The 16,875-nt window shown below is 41.0% G+C and overlaps 1 protein-coding gene across 4 annotated transcripts in view; it reads left to right on the top strand.

The window, feature by feature from the left end:
* Positions 1 to 16,875, top strand: part of LOC147164657 (neuropilin-2-like) — a 92,353-nt gene that overhangs the window by 37,293 nt on the left and 38,185 nt on the right. For all 4 annotated transcript variants that reach the window (XM_086090969.1, XM_086090972.1, XM_086090970.1 and 1 more), the window contains exons 7-8: positions 4,128 to 4,283; positions 14,847 to 14,991. In XM_086090969.1, coding sequence (XP_085947095.1) covers positions 4,128 to 4,283; positions 14,847 to 14,991 — 301 coding nt within the window. The remainder of the gene's footprint in view (positions 1 to 4,127; positions 4,284 to 14,846; positions 14,992 to 16,875) is intronic.

Here is a 16,875-nt window from a genome sequence, read left to right on the forward strand (position 1 = left end):
TCCCATCAGTCTGCACTTCCTTCCCGTCTTACTGTCCAAGGAGATAACGGATCGCACTTAACTGGCTGATATATTTGCCCAAATGCAAATGAAGAACAGGCATCAAACCATGTCAGCTGTTGACATTATTGCCCCTTTCATGTGTTCACTGGATGTCATTATGGCACCCGTTCATTCATTCGTCGGACTCTAATAGTTTGTGACAGTTGGCTGGAAATGTACCTTTTACTGGAGGCGACCTCTCGTGCTGTCTCTCCGTCTGCCTCCGCTGCTGACCACTCGGGTTGTTCTGAGGCTGCAGCGTTCCATTGAGACCCTCAGCTGTTTGCCTGCGTTAACACCCGGCCGTGTGTAGCTGTACGCGTTTGTGTGTTGCTGCGCTGGTGTGTACGTGAGCGGGGGAAACGGCTCCTGCCTTGACAAGCAGCTGTCAGAAATGCCATCATGCCTGTCCAGTATACTTCATTCTTGCACCTTATGTGTGTGACAGGGTTATTAAAGTTTTGGTATTTTCATTAAGTTAGTTTGTATTTTATATTGAGGTTTTTTTTATGTATTTAGTCAGTTTTATTTAGTTTTCAGGGTGTTATTATTTATTTAAAAAATGCTTAGTTTTAGTTTAGTTTTGTCAAGGTTTGGCATGGTTGTGGACCCAAGTGCAGGGAAGTAAGGCAGCGAGGAGGCCCTTTTGGGGAGGGGGGGTTCATTGAATCAAATAAAACAAAAGGCCAAACAAGGTACTTGGTAACTAAAACAAAAACAACAAAGTCTAGATACAAACAATAAATGGTTCGACAAGGACAGACAGGAAACAAGAGACGAAATACACTAACACTAATTGACATAACAAGACACACCTGGGCAAGACACAAGTGGCTGAGGACACTGATTGGTTGACACACGACACGTGGAAGGGCAGTCAAGCACAGGTGGACATGATCAGGCTTGACGAGACCGGGGGAGACACACAAGGATAACAAAACAAAACACAGATTATGACTGACTAAAGAAAGTTGAGAACAAAATCAAAACAAAAAACAAACTCATGATTGCAACAAAACTAACCAAAACTCAACGCAACCCATCACAGGTTTTAGTTAGTTTTAGTATTTTTGTTTTTAGAAAATGTTGTGTATTACTTGTGTGCAAGATTGAATAAAATGGGGAAAAAAACAACAACGCACTTATTGTTCCATTTCGACTGAATTAAATGAAAAGGCAAGGCGAGCCATTGGAGCCAAAAGTCAAACATTGCAAAATTGTCACCTAGGAGCGACGTCATCTGATCTGACATCTGACATGGCTGTTTTGGCAAAATCAAAATGAGTTACTGGTTGTCTTTGAAGCAGATAGATCAATACAATTCAGCTTCATGGTGCTTTACACAATTTTTCAACGTATTTGTACATGTTAGACGTATAGTAGGACTCGAAAGTATATTTGTATTCAAGTTAATTTTGCAAACAATTATCGGCTTACTTATCGATTATCGACATCGGCACTTTCAAAATGATTGGTTTATCGGTATCGGTTGAAAATAGCATTATCGTGCATCCCTAGTTAATATCGAAAGTATATTTGTATTCAAGTTAATTTTGCAAACAATTATCGGCTTACTTATCGATTATCGACATCGGCACTTTCAAAATGATTGGTTTATCGGTATCGGTTGAAAATAGCATTATCGTGCATCCCTAGTTAATATCGAAATAAATGTACTTAAATCACATTTAAAATCAGCCACAAAGCCTCATGTATTAAATTAATTACCAAAGATGAAAACTTATATATATTATTGTTAGTTTTAGTTTGTTTTGTAAACATAAAATGTAGTTTCAGTTAATCTTCGTTTAAAAAAAAAAAAAGCATTTTCATTTTTATTTTTATTTTATTTTGTTTCCAAAAATGTTTTTGGAATTTTAGTTATTTTCTTAGTTTCAGTTAACTAAAATAACCTTTGTGTGTGAGTTTGACGTGTTTGTGTATGTGTGTGTACATTTCAAGCATGCTTTGCCACGCCAACCCGAACAAGCTTCTTTCCCACCGTTATGGTAGAGGCAGCCTTTTTCAGTCTTTCAAACAGATCCCAACAAAGCGAAACATATGCAGGTGCACCCCAGATTTTCTCAATTCCTTTTCGCACAGGTACCATCCCACCTCTTTTGTACCTCTATTACGACCTCCGAAACCTGAAAATGTGTAGGTTGACTTCAACTTTGAAAATTTGCTGATTTTAATAGGCAGCGTGAAAGGGGCTTCCGCTCTGTTCTATTGCTCTTGCATTGTGGTCCAGTGTGAGGCTTGGTGCAGATTGATGATGTGAGTGCTGCTGGCTGCGTTATTCCAACAGTTGCGTGATTGATGAGTATTCTTTCCAGGGAAGCTTCACTTAGCATCCGTCTCTATCTCTCGGCTCTCGCTCTTATTTGGTCTTCACCTCCTTTCTCACTCACTCCTCACCTCTTCTCACCCCCTCTTATGTGTTCTTCTCCTCAGCTCAGGACTATTGATTAGGTGTCTTGGTGGATCTCTGTCTGGGCCTAAGTGAGCAAGTGTGTGTGTGTGTGTGTGTTTGTGTGTGTGTGGTGGGAGTAGTCTAAAACACCTGTCTTCCTGACAGGTAACAAACGCAGCATTTTGCCTCCCCTGGTGAGGCGTATGGTACCCCGGTGGGCCGCTCAGCGTTCACACGCATAATATACACATCACATATTGTGACTGAGCATATGCTTTCCAACATCTCTCGTGTTGTTGTTTTAGTCATCAGTTATCATTATCCTCATCTGAATGCCAGCCATTTAGTTTGCATGAAATGAAACATTCAAAGAAATGAATCCTCCCTTATATCAACCTCATATACAAAATAGTTAAAAGGTGACTGAAAGTCATTTCGAGACTATACTCTGCCCCTAATGCATAAAGAGCTCGGACAAAGAGCAGACGCAAGGTCGAAACTGCAGTTGAGGTAAAATGCCGCATATATTAACAGCAGGGCCCGCATGCAGCGTAGCATCCACAATCAGGCCGCAGAGGTGATTATAGCTATTGTATGGCAGGAAATTAAAATGAGCCCCTGGTCATCACTATCGATCTGCCAAAAGACAGAACGAGGCGAGGCAGAGAGAGGGATGAGGAGCATAAAGCAGAATGGGGAAGGTGAGAAATGGTTGCTGAATAGTTGATGTCTGTATTTGCATGTTTATGTCTACCTTCAGGCAGTTTCAACACTTTAAGACATTCATTGTGAGGGCCCGTTGACAGTTTAAGGATTCGGAGTCACGGACTTGAATTTTAATTAGGTTAAATGTAGATTAGCACAGACGCAAGACTTGTTTTTATGTTTACGTTACCTTCCGTTCTATGAGGGCAAGTTTTACCAAACAAGGAAGTCATGTTTTCGTTTGTTTGTTGGTTGGTTTTTGTGCGCCCTCGTAATAGATTTCCTTAAAATACTGTCTGCCTGTTTATTATAGGTTATCTTCCAGTGATGCTCACCATTAAAGGGGAAGTCACCCTAAAACATTTCTTGACAATAATATGTTATATGTGACCTCGCTAGTCTAAACATGACATCATGATTAATATTACATTTGTGGAATGTGAGTTATGAAGCAAAATCCAGCCGTTTTTTCCCCCGTCTCACCGGGTGGCCATTTTACCACTTGCTGTCAACTGAAGATGCCATCACAGTTGCTCAAGGACTGAGGCAACAACCAATCACAGCTCACCTGTTTTCTGAAGCTGAGCTGTGATTTGTTGTTACCTGAGACCTAAGCAGCTATGATGTCATTTTCACTCGACAGCAAGTGGCAAAATGGCCGCCCCCTGAGCTGGATAAAAACAGTTGGATTTTGCTGCTTAACTCATATTCCACTAACGCATTATTAACTAGAATACTGTATTTTGACTAGTGGGGCTGTGTAGAACATATTATTGTCAAGAAATTTTGGGGGTGTTGACCCCCCCTTTGAATTTTGTTGAGCATTTGCATGGCTAGAAGCTGTAATGTCACATTATTTTCTGTGTAAAATCTCACCCCAGCAGGTTGTAATTTGTCATCCTTTAGGGTCTCAGTAACTCAATAGCCAAATTTTATCCTGATGTTTTTTTTTCCCCCCGGCTAACAGGTGGACCTCTACACATTGAAGGTGATCACAGGCATCGCCATGCAGGGCGCCATTTCCAAGGAGACGCAAAAGTCCTACTATGTGACCACTTTCAAACTGGAGGTCAGCACCAATGGCGAGGACTGGATGGTTTACAGACACGGCAAGAATCATAAGGTAAGGTCAGAGCCCACCCACACTCACATAATCCTTCCACAGTGCGGGTCGGAAAAATGGCAACTACAAATAGTGCGGATGCTCTTGGGCGACACACAGGCCGAGACACGGGCATGTGCGCTAATGGCTGAAAGGAAATATGAGATGGAATATTCAGCAACAAGTTGACCACAATCCAAAAAATCCAACCTGTCTGTCTGCAATTACAGCCGCCGTCATTCATTTGGCTTAATTTAGGTGGTTTTTTTTTTTTACGACCAAGCACACGTCTCCCAACTTATAATGATACCTTACATCATAGCATGTGACCACACTGCACAATCTGCTTTTCCCATCACATCTGGTTACCGTTACTTACTTGTGAAAAGTTCTGATTATTGTCAACCAAAAAGAACGCTCTTCTAAGCTGTTTCTCTAAAGCATCCGAGTTGCACAACAGTCTAGGGATGCTGTGAAGAACACAAGCAGATGCTGTCAGAGGTCTTAAAATCACTGCCACCGCGGTGAAATGGAAAAAGCATTCCTGCGCTGGTCCCGTGGTTGTGGCTGTTTTAACCATCACCGACGTTCTTCCAGTGCTAGCGGTCCACACGTTTTGTCCTGCGGTCTGACACCATGTCTAGCGCTAGGCTGTAAAACCGTCAGGAACACTCATGCAAAGACGTACAAACATCCGGACGAAATCTTCTCAAAACTCCTAAGGGGGGGGAAACAAGAGAAGCGATGAAAGCATGCTTGATGTTTTTTTTGAGTTGCAGATCCCAAAAGGTTTGTAATGGCCAGGGAAACGATTAAGGTTGCTTAACTCATTTGCTCCCAAAAAAGGTGTACAAACTTTCTATTTTAAATAGTGCCATTGTCCAAAAAACATATTTACATTTTTATGATTATTTTTTTTTAATGCTAGAGCATACAGAAGGTTTTAATGCAGCCTCTGACTTGAAGAGGTCGCTTAAAGCAACAGGTAGCTATTACAAAAATGGCCAGCAGGTGGAGGCAGAGTATAAGACAACAACCAGGGCCATGTCGCAAAAAGCTCTTTCCCCCACAGATTTGTGATTAATGATTAAACGTAGTTATATTCTATTGCTAATTGCTGCAAAACGGAAACACATAGAAATATACTTTTATTTTCCTCATGAAAGAAGATACTCTAATCGTTCTTTTGGTAGGTTCCATGTTTTTATAACAGTAGAACACAATATTCTGTGGGCCTTGCAAAATCAGTCAAAATCCAGTAAACCAGTTGGGAGCAAAGGGGATTGCTTCAGTGAAAATGACTAGGAGTGAATGAGTTAAAGGGGAAGTCAACCGTAAACATTTCTTGACAATAATATGTTATATCAACCGTTCGATCGATCAATCAATTTTTATTTGTATATCCCTTTTCATACAAAAAACGTGCTTTACATAGTTTAAAAACAAATCCCCAGCCCACCGACACACAAAAAATAAATAAAAGTGCATAAACAAACATTCAAACCAAAGCAAAACAGATGATCTAAGGCTCAGAACAGGGCAACCTAGCCTCACTTGTCTGAACGTGACATTCCTGATTAATACAGTATACCATTTTTGGAATAAGAGTAATGAAGCAAAATCCAACCATTTTTATTCATCTCAGTGGGGCGGCCATTTTGCCACTTGCTGTCGACTGGCTTTTGCTGCTTAACTCATATTCCACTAACGCAGTATTAACCAGAACACCATATTTAGACCAGTGGGGCTGCATAGAAAAAATAATTGTCAAAATATTTTGTGGTTGACTTCCCCTTTAAAAGGATAGTTCAAGGAAAAAAACATCATATTGAGGGATGGTAAAAAGGCTTTGTAGATTGAATTTTTCATTGATGAAGCCTGTGGGTGACTCAAAGTCTAAATGGAAAGAAGCAAGTTTGATGATGATGTTTTGTGGTTGTACCAGCACTCATAATCCGGCTTGATTCCGCCATAACCATGGAAAGCTGTTTCACAGATGAATGCTGACAGCGACACAGATGGGGTGAGCGTGTGTTACTCATGTTTTGCCTGAGTTAAGTCTTTTGGGGGGGAGGGGCTTACATGGTGATAATATCCTTCCGTCGTATTGTACACATACACACGCAACCACAAAAACAGACCCACTCACACATATTGCTTCCTACAACCATCTTGGAGGAGCTCTGATGAGTCAGGGACGTTTTTGAATAATAATGGTGCTTCCAAGTATGCTCTTCCTTACTTGCCATACTGGGAGGGGGCGGGGGCGGGGGCGGGGCTGCATAATAAACAAAACTACCGTAGCATACTTGTTCGGCTCTCATTCATTGTTTGCATTTAAAAATACTAGTGGCAGGACTCAAACCTCAAATTTACATATTTGTTTACCATTCAACCACCGAATCCTGAATCAATACAAATTGGTTCCTAATTGTTCACTTTTTTATCATATATATATATTTTTTTAAACATATCAAGACTGACATATACACATATAAAACATATTCAGCCGCGTCAATCTATGGCAAGGTTTTCCTTTTAAGTTTAAAATAACTTTCTTCCCTCGTCGTGCACTGGCCAACAGGAAAACCCAAATAATCCTGCCCCAAAATTTCCGGACATGATTGGAAAGGGGAGAAATGCTGGATTATTAATGTCTCGAGCCTACTCAACATAACAACAGCAAACTGAAAACGGATCTCAAAAAGCCGTTTGTTATACTACCGGTACGCAGAATGGAGGACAAATAAGAGATCTTGGCATGTACAACCAAAACAAAAATGGTGGGCCAATGCCAGATTTTAGATGGCACTTTCAGATCAAATTCCTTTACAATGTTCCATTGTTAACTACTGGCCCAACGTTTTACTTTTAACAGTCCTTGTGGTTGGGGATTGTTTTGAAACTTTCCAAAATGCAAAGAAAAAAACTTTTCTTGGCCATTGTCATGTAAATGTTCCGCTCAGGGTCATTACTTCTTTCATTTGTGAGATTATACTGTTCCCACTGGTTTTAATGCTGCAGTGTTATTGATGAAGTCATAAAAAATGAAGCAACTATTTTGGACAAAGCTAACGAGAGAGAACCCGCTGACAATTTATCTGTTGATGACATCTTTGTATGAGCCGGCGCCCGATGGCTCTTCTTCTTAGCTGACATACCTCACATGGTGAAGCAGCGGCATTCTAAATGGCGTAAGCCGCTATGATGCATAAATCATTAAACAGCAGTGGTCAAAAAGATTTGTTTTTTTTTAAATCTGGATCCCATTACAACAGGCTCACATGGAAGCATTTAGTTTGAGAATGTACCTTTATATGAATGACAGATGAGAAAATAAGTGTTTTACTACAAGCCTTAGAGATCAACTATAGGCTCGTACATGTAGAAAAAAATTAAAGTCCTTTAAGTGGCCACATGCCAGACATTTTTATTTATTCACCCCTTCTCGATTTCTCTCTAAATCTCCATCCATCAGGGCTTCCCTCTTGTACACTCATGCACACTCTTCCCGCCCTCATTTGCATTATCCCCCCCCCCCTTCTTGTCCACCTCTCAGCTTTTCCATTACCTTAAATCTGCTAATAGACAATGGGGAAGTTTATGCCGTTGGAATAAACGACTGCGCGTTAATCTCGCAGAATTGTTGCCATTTGTATTTTATGAGCAAGAAACATAAAATAAGGTCAACCTATAATGAGCATTAGCTGATTCTGCCCTTACTACCAAGCACTTATCCCAATTGCAATTGTTTATTACAGGCTTAAGAATAAAGGCGCAATGCAAGCTTATATAAAGACGAATGAATGCTCATATCTGGGGGAGAGCCCATAGGGGAGGTGCAACTGTCACATGCGATAATGATTTGTGTGATCGCTAACGTATTTGATCAATGAAGGGCCTAATGTAAACCAGATGAAAAATATGGAAAAGGCTGTGACTTGCTGGAAAGTAAGAGCAACGCAAACAAAAGATCAAGCAGTCCACCAAACTGATAGAGTGGACAGAGCTTGTCAGAAAGCCCGCGCTAGAAAGTTTCCTGGGAACAAGTGAGAGAAGGAAAGCGGCAGAAGTACACGCGAGGGGGGTTGGTGGGGGGGGGGTGCAGTTGGGAGCAAAATGAGGTTGCAATGGATGGATGGGAGTGCGAATGGCGCCAGGGAGCAGAAGGGGGAATAATGAGAATAGCAGACGAGGGTGTTGCCTGCGCAGATGTCTCCAGATAGATCCGCTGGACCTCGGAACGTAGCCTGCGTGGAGGTGAAGAGGGGGGAAAGAAAATAAAAGGACAAGTGCGAGAACACGGGGAGGAAGGCAGGGAATCAAGAGGGAGGCTGAGGTAAAAAAAAAAAAAAAAAGACGTGATAAATGAAGACGCTCTGTGAGGAAATGGAGAGGAAAAGGACAAATGGGGAAATTATCAGGTAGTCATGTATCATTTCCTTTATAAAACATTTGGGATGAACACAAACACACACACCCCCGTGTCCCATAGTGTGCGTCTGCGCGCGCGTGATGAGATGCGAGGAGATGGAAGATGTTTTACTATTTTATAACTCTGTCCACACACATACTCACAAAAGACGCACAGCATAGACTTTTGAATAATTCAGTGTGTCTGCACTGGTCCTTGCTGGCTGACTGAAGGAGGACCCATGGGCTCACGACACCACACACACACACACAACCGGACACACCTGTTCTTTAGTTGGCGAGCATGTTGTATTCCTGCTCATGCTCTGCATCTATGCTAATGCGCTAGGTGCCGAGGTTAGCCGCCAACCAATTTGAGAGCCAGACACACAGATTTAGATTCTGCGTCCCTGCAAACCATTGTTAGTTTAGATCAGCGGTTCTTAAAATTTCCTTTGCGCATTCATCAAAACCTTTATTGATGTTGTTGTTGTTTTTTTTAATTGCTCAGTAGAAATTGGCTCGCTCTGAACCAACCAACCAACCAGCGGATGCAAAAATACTGTCGTCATCGAGGCCCAGCTAGCCGGCACATGGGGAGGACATGTTTGAAATCTGATTGGATAAAGTAACGGTCCAATCACTAGCACTGTATAGTTTGAGTCACTGTACCTGTACTTACTGATTACGAACTATTGATTTCAAAGGCCCAGAGCAGATTCGATTGATTTGACAGCACAAAGTTTAGGTCAGTAAAAAAGGCTTTGCAGGTCCACCACTGATATTTATGAGCTACAAATATTTGCTATATTTCTGACTTTACTACGACAGCACGCTCCAACTTGGGGGCTCTATCGCTGCCGAAGGAATGGAACTCAATCATGATCCCGGTATCAGCCAGCTGTGTCTTTTTATCATCAGCTCATTAACAAACCTTCACAAAATACACACAATCCATTAGCTGATTGCTGCCCAAGCATTTGAGAGATTGTTAACAGTAAATTGAGGAGTTTAAGACCTTTTATGAGGGGCAACTACATATCTCCTGACACCTCCTCGCATTGGATGCTCACTTGCAGAGCCAAAAACGCATTTGTTAATGTGTGCGTATACAAGCACCAGGTTATGCAGAAATAATCTTAGTGTGATCACATCATTTTCTTCAGTACAGTGCATCAATTATCTATATGGAGTGTTACAGCTGACCTTGGCCTAAAACGGACTACAAGCTGGACTGGTAAATCATAGAGCACTGCCATGACTTGTCTCATGTCCAGGTGTTTGTCATTAACTATTTAGGTTGCTTCCTCTTAGGCCCCGCCCACGCAAAAGCCAGTTTCAATGTATCCTCACAAGTTTCTTACCGTTTAGACCGTTCGTCCACACGATGGCGCGGTTTTCGGAGCTTGAAGCCGATCACTTTTGAAACCGGGCTCCAGAGTGGAAAGATTTGAAAACGCGTACGCGTCCATCTGGACACCAGAGGCAGGATACTCCTCCAGTGATGACGTAATGGTCGCAGCTCGACGGCGACGCATTGTCGCAGATTAATGACATATGCGCCAATTCTGTCGACAACAACGGCGGATAGCCGCGTCGTAGTCGTTTTGCGCAGCCTCCACGTTCATCAAGCGGTGTTGTACTTGAATTACCCGCCATTGTCACTTCACCTGTGTTCGTCTTTTTCACGTTGTTTCGATACATGCAAAGCCAAATTTGTTCTGTAGGTTGCAATAAAGTTAGAAAAAAAAATTGTTAGTCTTTTCTGCTGATTCTTCTTCTACGGTTTCCTATAACTCCCTGTGGCTGCGCTACAGCGCCACTCCAGACTTGGCATATACATTACAGCCGTTAAACGTCCTCAGCGTCTTCTTTTGGACACACACAAGTCTTGAAATGCTTCTGCGTGTACGAGATTTGTTTGAGGTACGAAGCCGGCTTTGCTTCCGTCTGGACGGGGCCTTAGTTCCCTTCTTCCCTGCAGTCTTTGTTGGATCATTTGTTTGCTTTCACTCATAGTTCTTATTAAGAGTCTTGTTTATGTAAGTTTAGTCTGTTTGTGTCTTTGTTTTGTTTTGGACTTTAATCTAGGCTTTAAAAACATAAAAATAAACCGCCTTTCTTTAATTTCACAGTCAAACTCTCAATCTCAATCTCACGAGGTTAACATCTATGAGTTTGTTCAATTTGGTTTGGACTGAACAGAGGTCAGAATGCCTTTCCAGTATTAAATCTTGAGGAAGTTTATAACCTCTTTATAAAGCAAAAAACAACAACATTGACAGCTCAACATAAGGTCACTGTGTCAAATATGCACAGTAGCCTTCCACTAAAGGGATTTGCGATTACTTAACGGTTGTAAAACAACATTTGTCACAGTAGAGTCCGTTCTACATTTGCAACTCTGTTTGGTGACCCCGAACAAAGCTCTGTGTGTATTTGTGTACATGAGCGTATCGAGGAAATGTTTCACTGGCCACCGAGGGAAATCAGAAAGCCACCAGCAGCCCAAAATCCTCAGAGTCAGACTTTATAATTATACTTTTTACACACTCACACACGCTTGTAATTACAATCCCATTACGTCTTTTGGGGCCTCTTGGCATTTTTCCATCATTTAACTGGTATTGAGGCCATTAGTGGGGCATCGGTTCACCGGGTCTGCCTTCATATGGTACCCCCATTTGGTCGTGGGTTCAATCCCCAGTTGGCCCAGTGCCTTGATCGCTCTCTTGTTATTCAGAGAGCTTCTTTATTCGCACTTGTTCACCCCTGAAGGCGTCTGTCGTTTAATAGTTTGGGACCAGGAAGAAATGATGAATCTGCACACGCAAAACACTCAAAACAAAACAAGGCAAACGTCTATAAACGAGTACCCAAGCAAGTAATTGCAAGGCCTTTGGCTCCGGTGAACGGGCTTTACTGCGCGCTCACCATCCTGTTTTCCGACGGCTGCTGTAACGGAAGAGCGAGACGCGAGAGGAGAAACAGCTGTAGTCAAACAACGGGAGGCATTTTATGTGGAGATGAACATGTTATCGTGACAGGGAGACAGAGTGAAGATGTCAAAGTGAAAGCCAGAAATAGGCAGCGAATACAGAATGAGAAGCCCAGCTGTGTTTGGTTGAACCGAACCCAACGCAGATGACAGCCCATAAACGCGCATGACGCTGTCAGATAGATAGCGAATATTAAGTCATGATGTCAGATGATGAGAGGACCACTTCTGGCAGCGTGAGCCTTTATCTGCTTGTGTGTGTGTTTGTGCGAGGAAATCTTTTCTTGTGTGCATGCGCACTTGGTGGGGGGTTCGGCTCCGAGGGCACCGGCAGTCGAAAGACAGTGTGTGTTCTGGGGAGTGTGTTTAGAAGACAGTTGAGACTGGATGACAGTGTGTGTGTTTTTTTTCTTCTCTTCCTCGCTTTGTGAAGAAATAAAGATTGTGTTTTTCTTTGCGCGCGTGTGTGTTTAACCGAGAGGACGTGAGAAGAGGATGCTTTCCCGCGTACTTACCCGCATACTTACACACTTGATTTACGACACACAAGGTGGCCTCAGACTGTGTGAGTCTCGAAGTGGACCTTTGAACTCATGCTGCTCTTTGCGAAAAGGAACAATATGTACAGTGCGCTTCTGTATGCGTTGCATGTTATGCGCTAACGAGAGAGTATTTATTTATAAATCTTGTCGTGGTGAACAGACCACCATGAACCGTAAATATGTGCTGCGGTGATTAACTGTAGCTTTTATTTTTGCTCCCTCTAATAAAACACGCCAGTGCCACGACTTTGTATATGCAAGGGTTCAACAAACAAGAACATCCAGTGGGTTTTAACGGCTCGTCACGTTAACAAAATATTTATGACAGTGAACATAAATCACTGCTAAAATGCATTTGTATGAATACTAAGGTTAGATAAAGAACTCTGATGAATCCGTCTATCTAAGCATCCATTTTCTAGGCGTGTCGGTGATCTGGAGGTCCCCAGACCTCAGTTTTAAGGGGGGAGCATATGAAATGCATGATATGATTATTAATAATAAATATTAAGAAATTAATTATCCAAAATACCTCCAAATAATTGAGGATGACTTCTTTTTTTTTTGCCACTTTCCTGTGCACGTCTCACTCCCACCCTCGGATGTTTGTCATTGACGAGCATGAAACGAGGTTTGTGATTGGCTGGCCATAGCGTTGCATTGTAGGACAAGTGTAATAATGAATTGTACATGCAGTTTCAAGCCAGAAAACTACGATGGCGTGTTAGGGTCACCTAGTGAGAAAAAAATAAGACTAGACAAGATTGAAAGTCATCATTAGGTGATTGAAAGTCATCATGATGAGATTTAAAGTCATCATCGCGATAACAGTTGACGAGAGAAGTCACATTGAGCTTAGTTTGGGATTCTTTTATCATTTGTCATCTTTATTTTATTTTTTATTTTTTATTTTTTTCTATTTATTTTAACCACCATGAACACAGGAAAATAGCATTTGTTGCCTGTTCCGCTTTTTTCTTCTTCTTTTTTTTAAGAGAGCTCAGTATTGTTCATTTGGTAATCTTACCAATTCCACATGTCATCATCATTGCTCTCTCTCTCTCTCTCTCTCTCTCTCTCTCTCTCTCTCTCTCTCTCTCTCTCTCTCTCTTTTCTTCTCTTTTTCTTTTTTTTGGGGTCTCTTGATGTCTCCCTAATTTGTTGGAATTTAGATGTTTCTGGAGTTGGTGAACGATTCTGGTTAATAATCCAATGGGTGATGTCTGGTCGGTGCTGGATTTCACTTTTCTTTATTTTCTTTGATCCTTCCTCGGGTCTCCTGACAACTTATAACTTATAAATTGTCAATAGGTGTCAATGTGAGTGTAAATGGTTGTTTGTCTGTTTGTGCACTTGGCTGGCGACCAATCTTGGGATAGGCTCCAGCTCATCTGCGACCGTAATGAGGACAAGCAGCACTACAGCAAATGAATGGATGGATGAACATTTGAACAGCCTGAGAAATGATAGTTTTGGTTCTTCTTTAACAAAAAGTCCAATAAAATTTTGAATGGGTAACACATTTTTTGGGAGGGGTTGCGTTTGAATCTGTTATTAAGGATAATATAAAACAGGTTGCAGTTGTGCTCATGTGGGAATGCTTGTATTTTTCCCACATGACTAACTAGTGATGGTTTAGTCATACACAAAAATATTCTCCATCTTTTACTTCTTTTTTTTTGGTACAGCTCTTCAAATAAAACAGATTGATTGATTGTGTGTGTGTGTGTGTGTGTGTGTGTGTATTTGGTTCACAATGGAGTGTCAAAATTGTGACCCGCACACATGATTTATTGAGAGAAGCACCAAAGAGGTGCTATTTTAAATGTTTTGCATGTTTGCGCAAAGACTCTTAGGCATCACTGGAGCCACAAAATTTGACATCTGTGTAAATTTGATGAAAATCAAGGCTCAGTCCCAAGAAGTGCGTCATACAAGGTGATGACTTTTCAGAAGTCCTGCCTGTCTTATTCTGCCAAGAAGTTTAAATTCATCTTATTGGGACATTTGGGGCCTTATGGCTTCCCATTGCTCTTGTGTAGTGGACAGGGTTATTATAGTTTTGGAATTCTCATTTTAGTAAGTTCTGATTTTGATTAGCGTTTTGGTTTTTACATTTAGTTAGTTTTAATTCGTTTTCAGGGTAATTCTGTTAGTTTTTATTAGTTTTAGTTGTTTAGAAAAATGCTTAGATTTAGTTAGTTTCAGTATTAGTTTTTTTGGGTGTATTACTTGTGCACAATATTTAAAAAACACCACGGTAAAATTAAAAAAGTAACGCATTTCTTACCTAGTGTTGCATTTAAATCACATTTAAAATCAACCTCAGAGGCTCATGTATTAAATTAATTACCAAAGACAAAGATTAGACAATTTATAGTTTTAGTTAGTTTTGTACACATAAAATGTAGTTTCAGTTTACATTTTTTTTTAAAACATTATAGTTTAATTTTATTTTGTTAACGAAATAGTTTTTTGAATTTTAGTTTTCGTTATTGCATTAGTTTTCGTTAACTAAAACAACCTTGGTAGTGGATGAACACACATTTGAGTTTTTACAGTGTTGCACAATTTTCGATACATTTCAGATGTCTTGGTATCCAAATTCCGTCTTCTCCTCGATCTCTGCAGGTTTTCCACGCAAACACCGACGCCACCGAGGTGGTTCTCAATCGGATCCCGCAGCCGGTACTGGCCCGCTTCGTGCGAATCCGACCTCAAACATGGAAGAATGGCATCGCGCTGCGGTTTGAGCTCTACGGCTGTCAGATTACGGGTAAGAAAGACGAAGCATCTTTTTCTGGAGAGCGTAGCTGAGGTTTTCCGGCCAATCTCCTCCAGGGGCTCTTGTGAAAACATGCTCGTAGTTTTATTGGGGTGATATACTGGCGTTAACGTCGGGTCACAAGGTGGGTCGGTGCAAGAACAACTCCCTCAGAAAACATTTCCTGTGAAAAAGATGAGCATCAATCTTTTTTATTTCTCTGCTTTCATATCATCAATTTGCCCAGCCGTCGATTCAGCCGAAGTTTGTTTTCATTAATTTCTCTCCTTTTCACATGCAACACACCCACTCTCATGCGTTTTCAAACTCTTGCCCTCCCTTGTTCCTATCCACATCCTCCCTCTCTCTCAGGCTCCCACACACACACACTCACGCACACGCACACACGAAACCCAGTCGCTCCTAATAGAATAATACTAGAGTGTGATGTGTGGGTGATTACATCAGAGAGTAACGGGCTCTCGGCTTTCATCTGTAGCCCTGGCAAACAAACGGGATTTCAACCAGCATAATCAGCTCAATACTATAAATAGATAAAACTTAATTAGAGAGTCTGTGTTTGCGTGTTCTACAAATGGTAAAGGGGCAGGTTTCAATGTGTGTGTGTGTGTGTGTGTGTGTGTGTGTGTGTGTGTGTGTGTGTGTGTGTGTGTGTGTGTGTGTGTGTGTGTGTGTGTGTGTGTGTGTGTGTGTGTGTGTGTGTGTGTGTGTGTGCGTGCGCGTGCGTGCGTGTGTGTGTTCACTGTATCATTATTAGGTTAGGTCTTCCCACTGCTGCCATTGTAGTGGCCATCGAGAGCGACAGATAAGCTCTTATCTAGGGGGGTTATTTCGGCACCCACACAAGCTGCAATCACACCCTCACAATATGATACTGCTTGTGTGTATGTGCGTGCGTCTGTGTGTGTGTGTGTTGACTTATTTCCGTACCTGAACTTGTGATGTGTCCCCCAACATTAGTCATTACGTGAGATGCCACTTACCTTTCTTTTTTTTTTATCACTTCCAGTGTGATAAGGGTATATTTTGAAAGCAGCCCACCTAAATTCAGGTCATTAGTATTTAACGTTTAAGGTAACTTTTAATTTTAATATATTTGCATTTTGTCTTTAAGATCTGTTTTAAACATTTACCTAGGCACAATTTCTATTTAACTTTTTTAGTAGGCATTTTAGTAGACTTTACACCGATCTGATCGTCTTGATCAGGATTGGCCGATTTTTTAAATTTTATGCAAAATTGGTAATCGGCTGTAACGTCTTAATTCGCCCAATTAATCCATGACATCATTGATGGACTCCACAAAAGAAGACATTACATGTCATATTTAATGTTTATGAGCATTTTTTTGGAAGATTTTTTTTCCCTGTGTGCATTACAAACAACGTCAATTATTCGTGGGTTTTCGCTCTACGTGGGACGGGTCAGTCCTTATCCCCCACAAATCAAGGCGGTCACCTGTAGAGTCATTATAAAAGCTTTTTAAATAGATACATTTGCTTCATCTTCTGATCGAATCAGTGGTCAGTTATTGTTTTTTTTTTTTTTCAAACTTGTTGATCAGTGATCGGACAAAAATTCCTGATCATTTAAAGCTTAATTTTAATTGAATTGTTCATTTACATTCATTCATTCATTTACGGTACTTTTTTTCCCCCCAGTGTTATTATTAAAACTAAATTTGTTCATTTATGTTGTGGGCCACATCTTAGTTATGGTTTCCTTCGGTGGGCCTTTATGACTATGAACACTTAAATATACAGTATGATCTTATTATCACATTGACTGTACATAATAACAGAGTGCAGTTAAGAATGTTTTGTTCAACTATTTATTTTTGAAAAGTGGATTGCAATATTTCACTGTTAATAAAAG

Source organism: Leptonotus elevatus, chromosome 12 (assembly GCF_054856555.1).
Source record: "Leptonotus elevatus isolate MCC_2025b chromosome 12, RoL_Lele_1.0, whole genome shotgun sequence".
Lineage (NCBI taxonomy): Eukaryota > Metazoa > Chordata > Actinopteri > Syngnathiformes > Syngnathidae > Leptonotus > Leptonotus elevatus.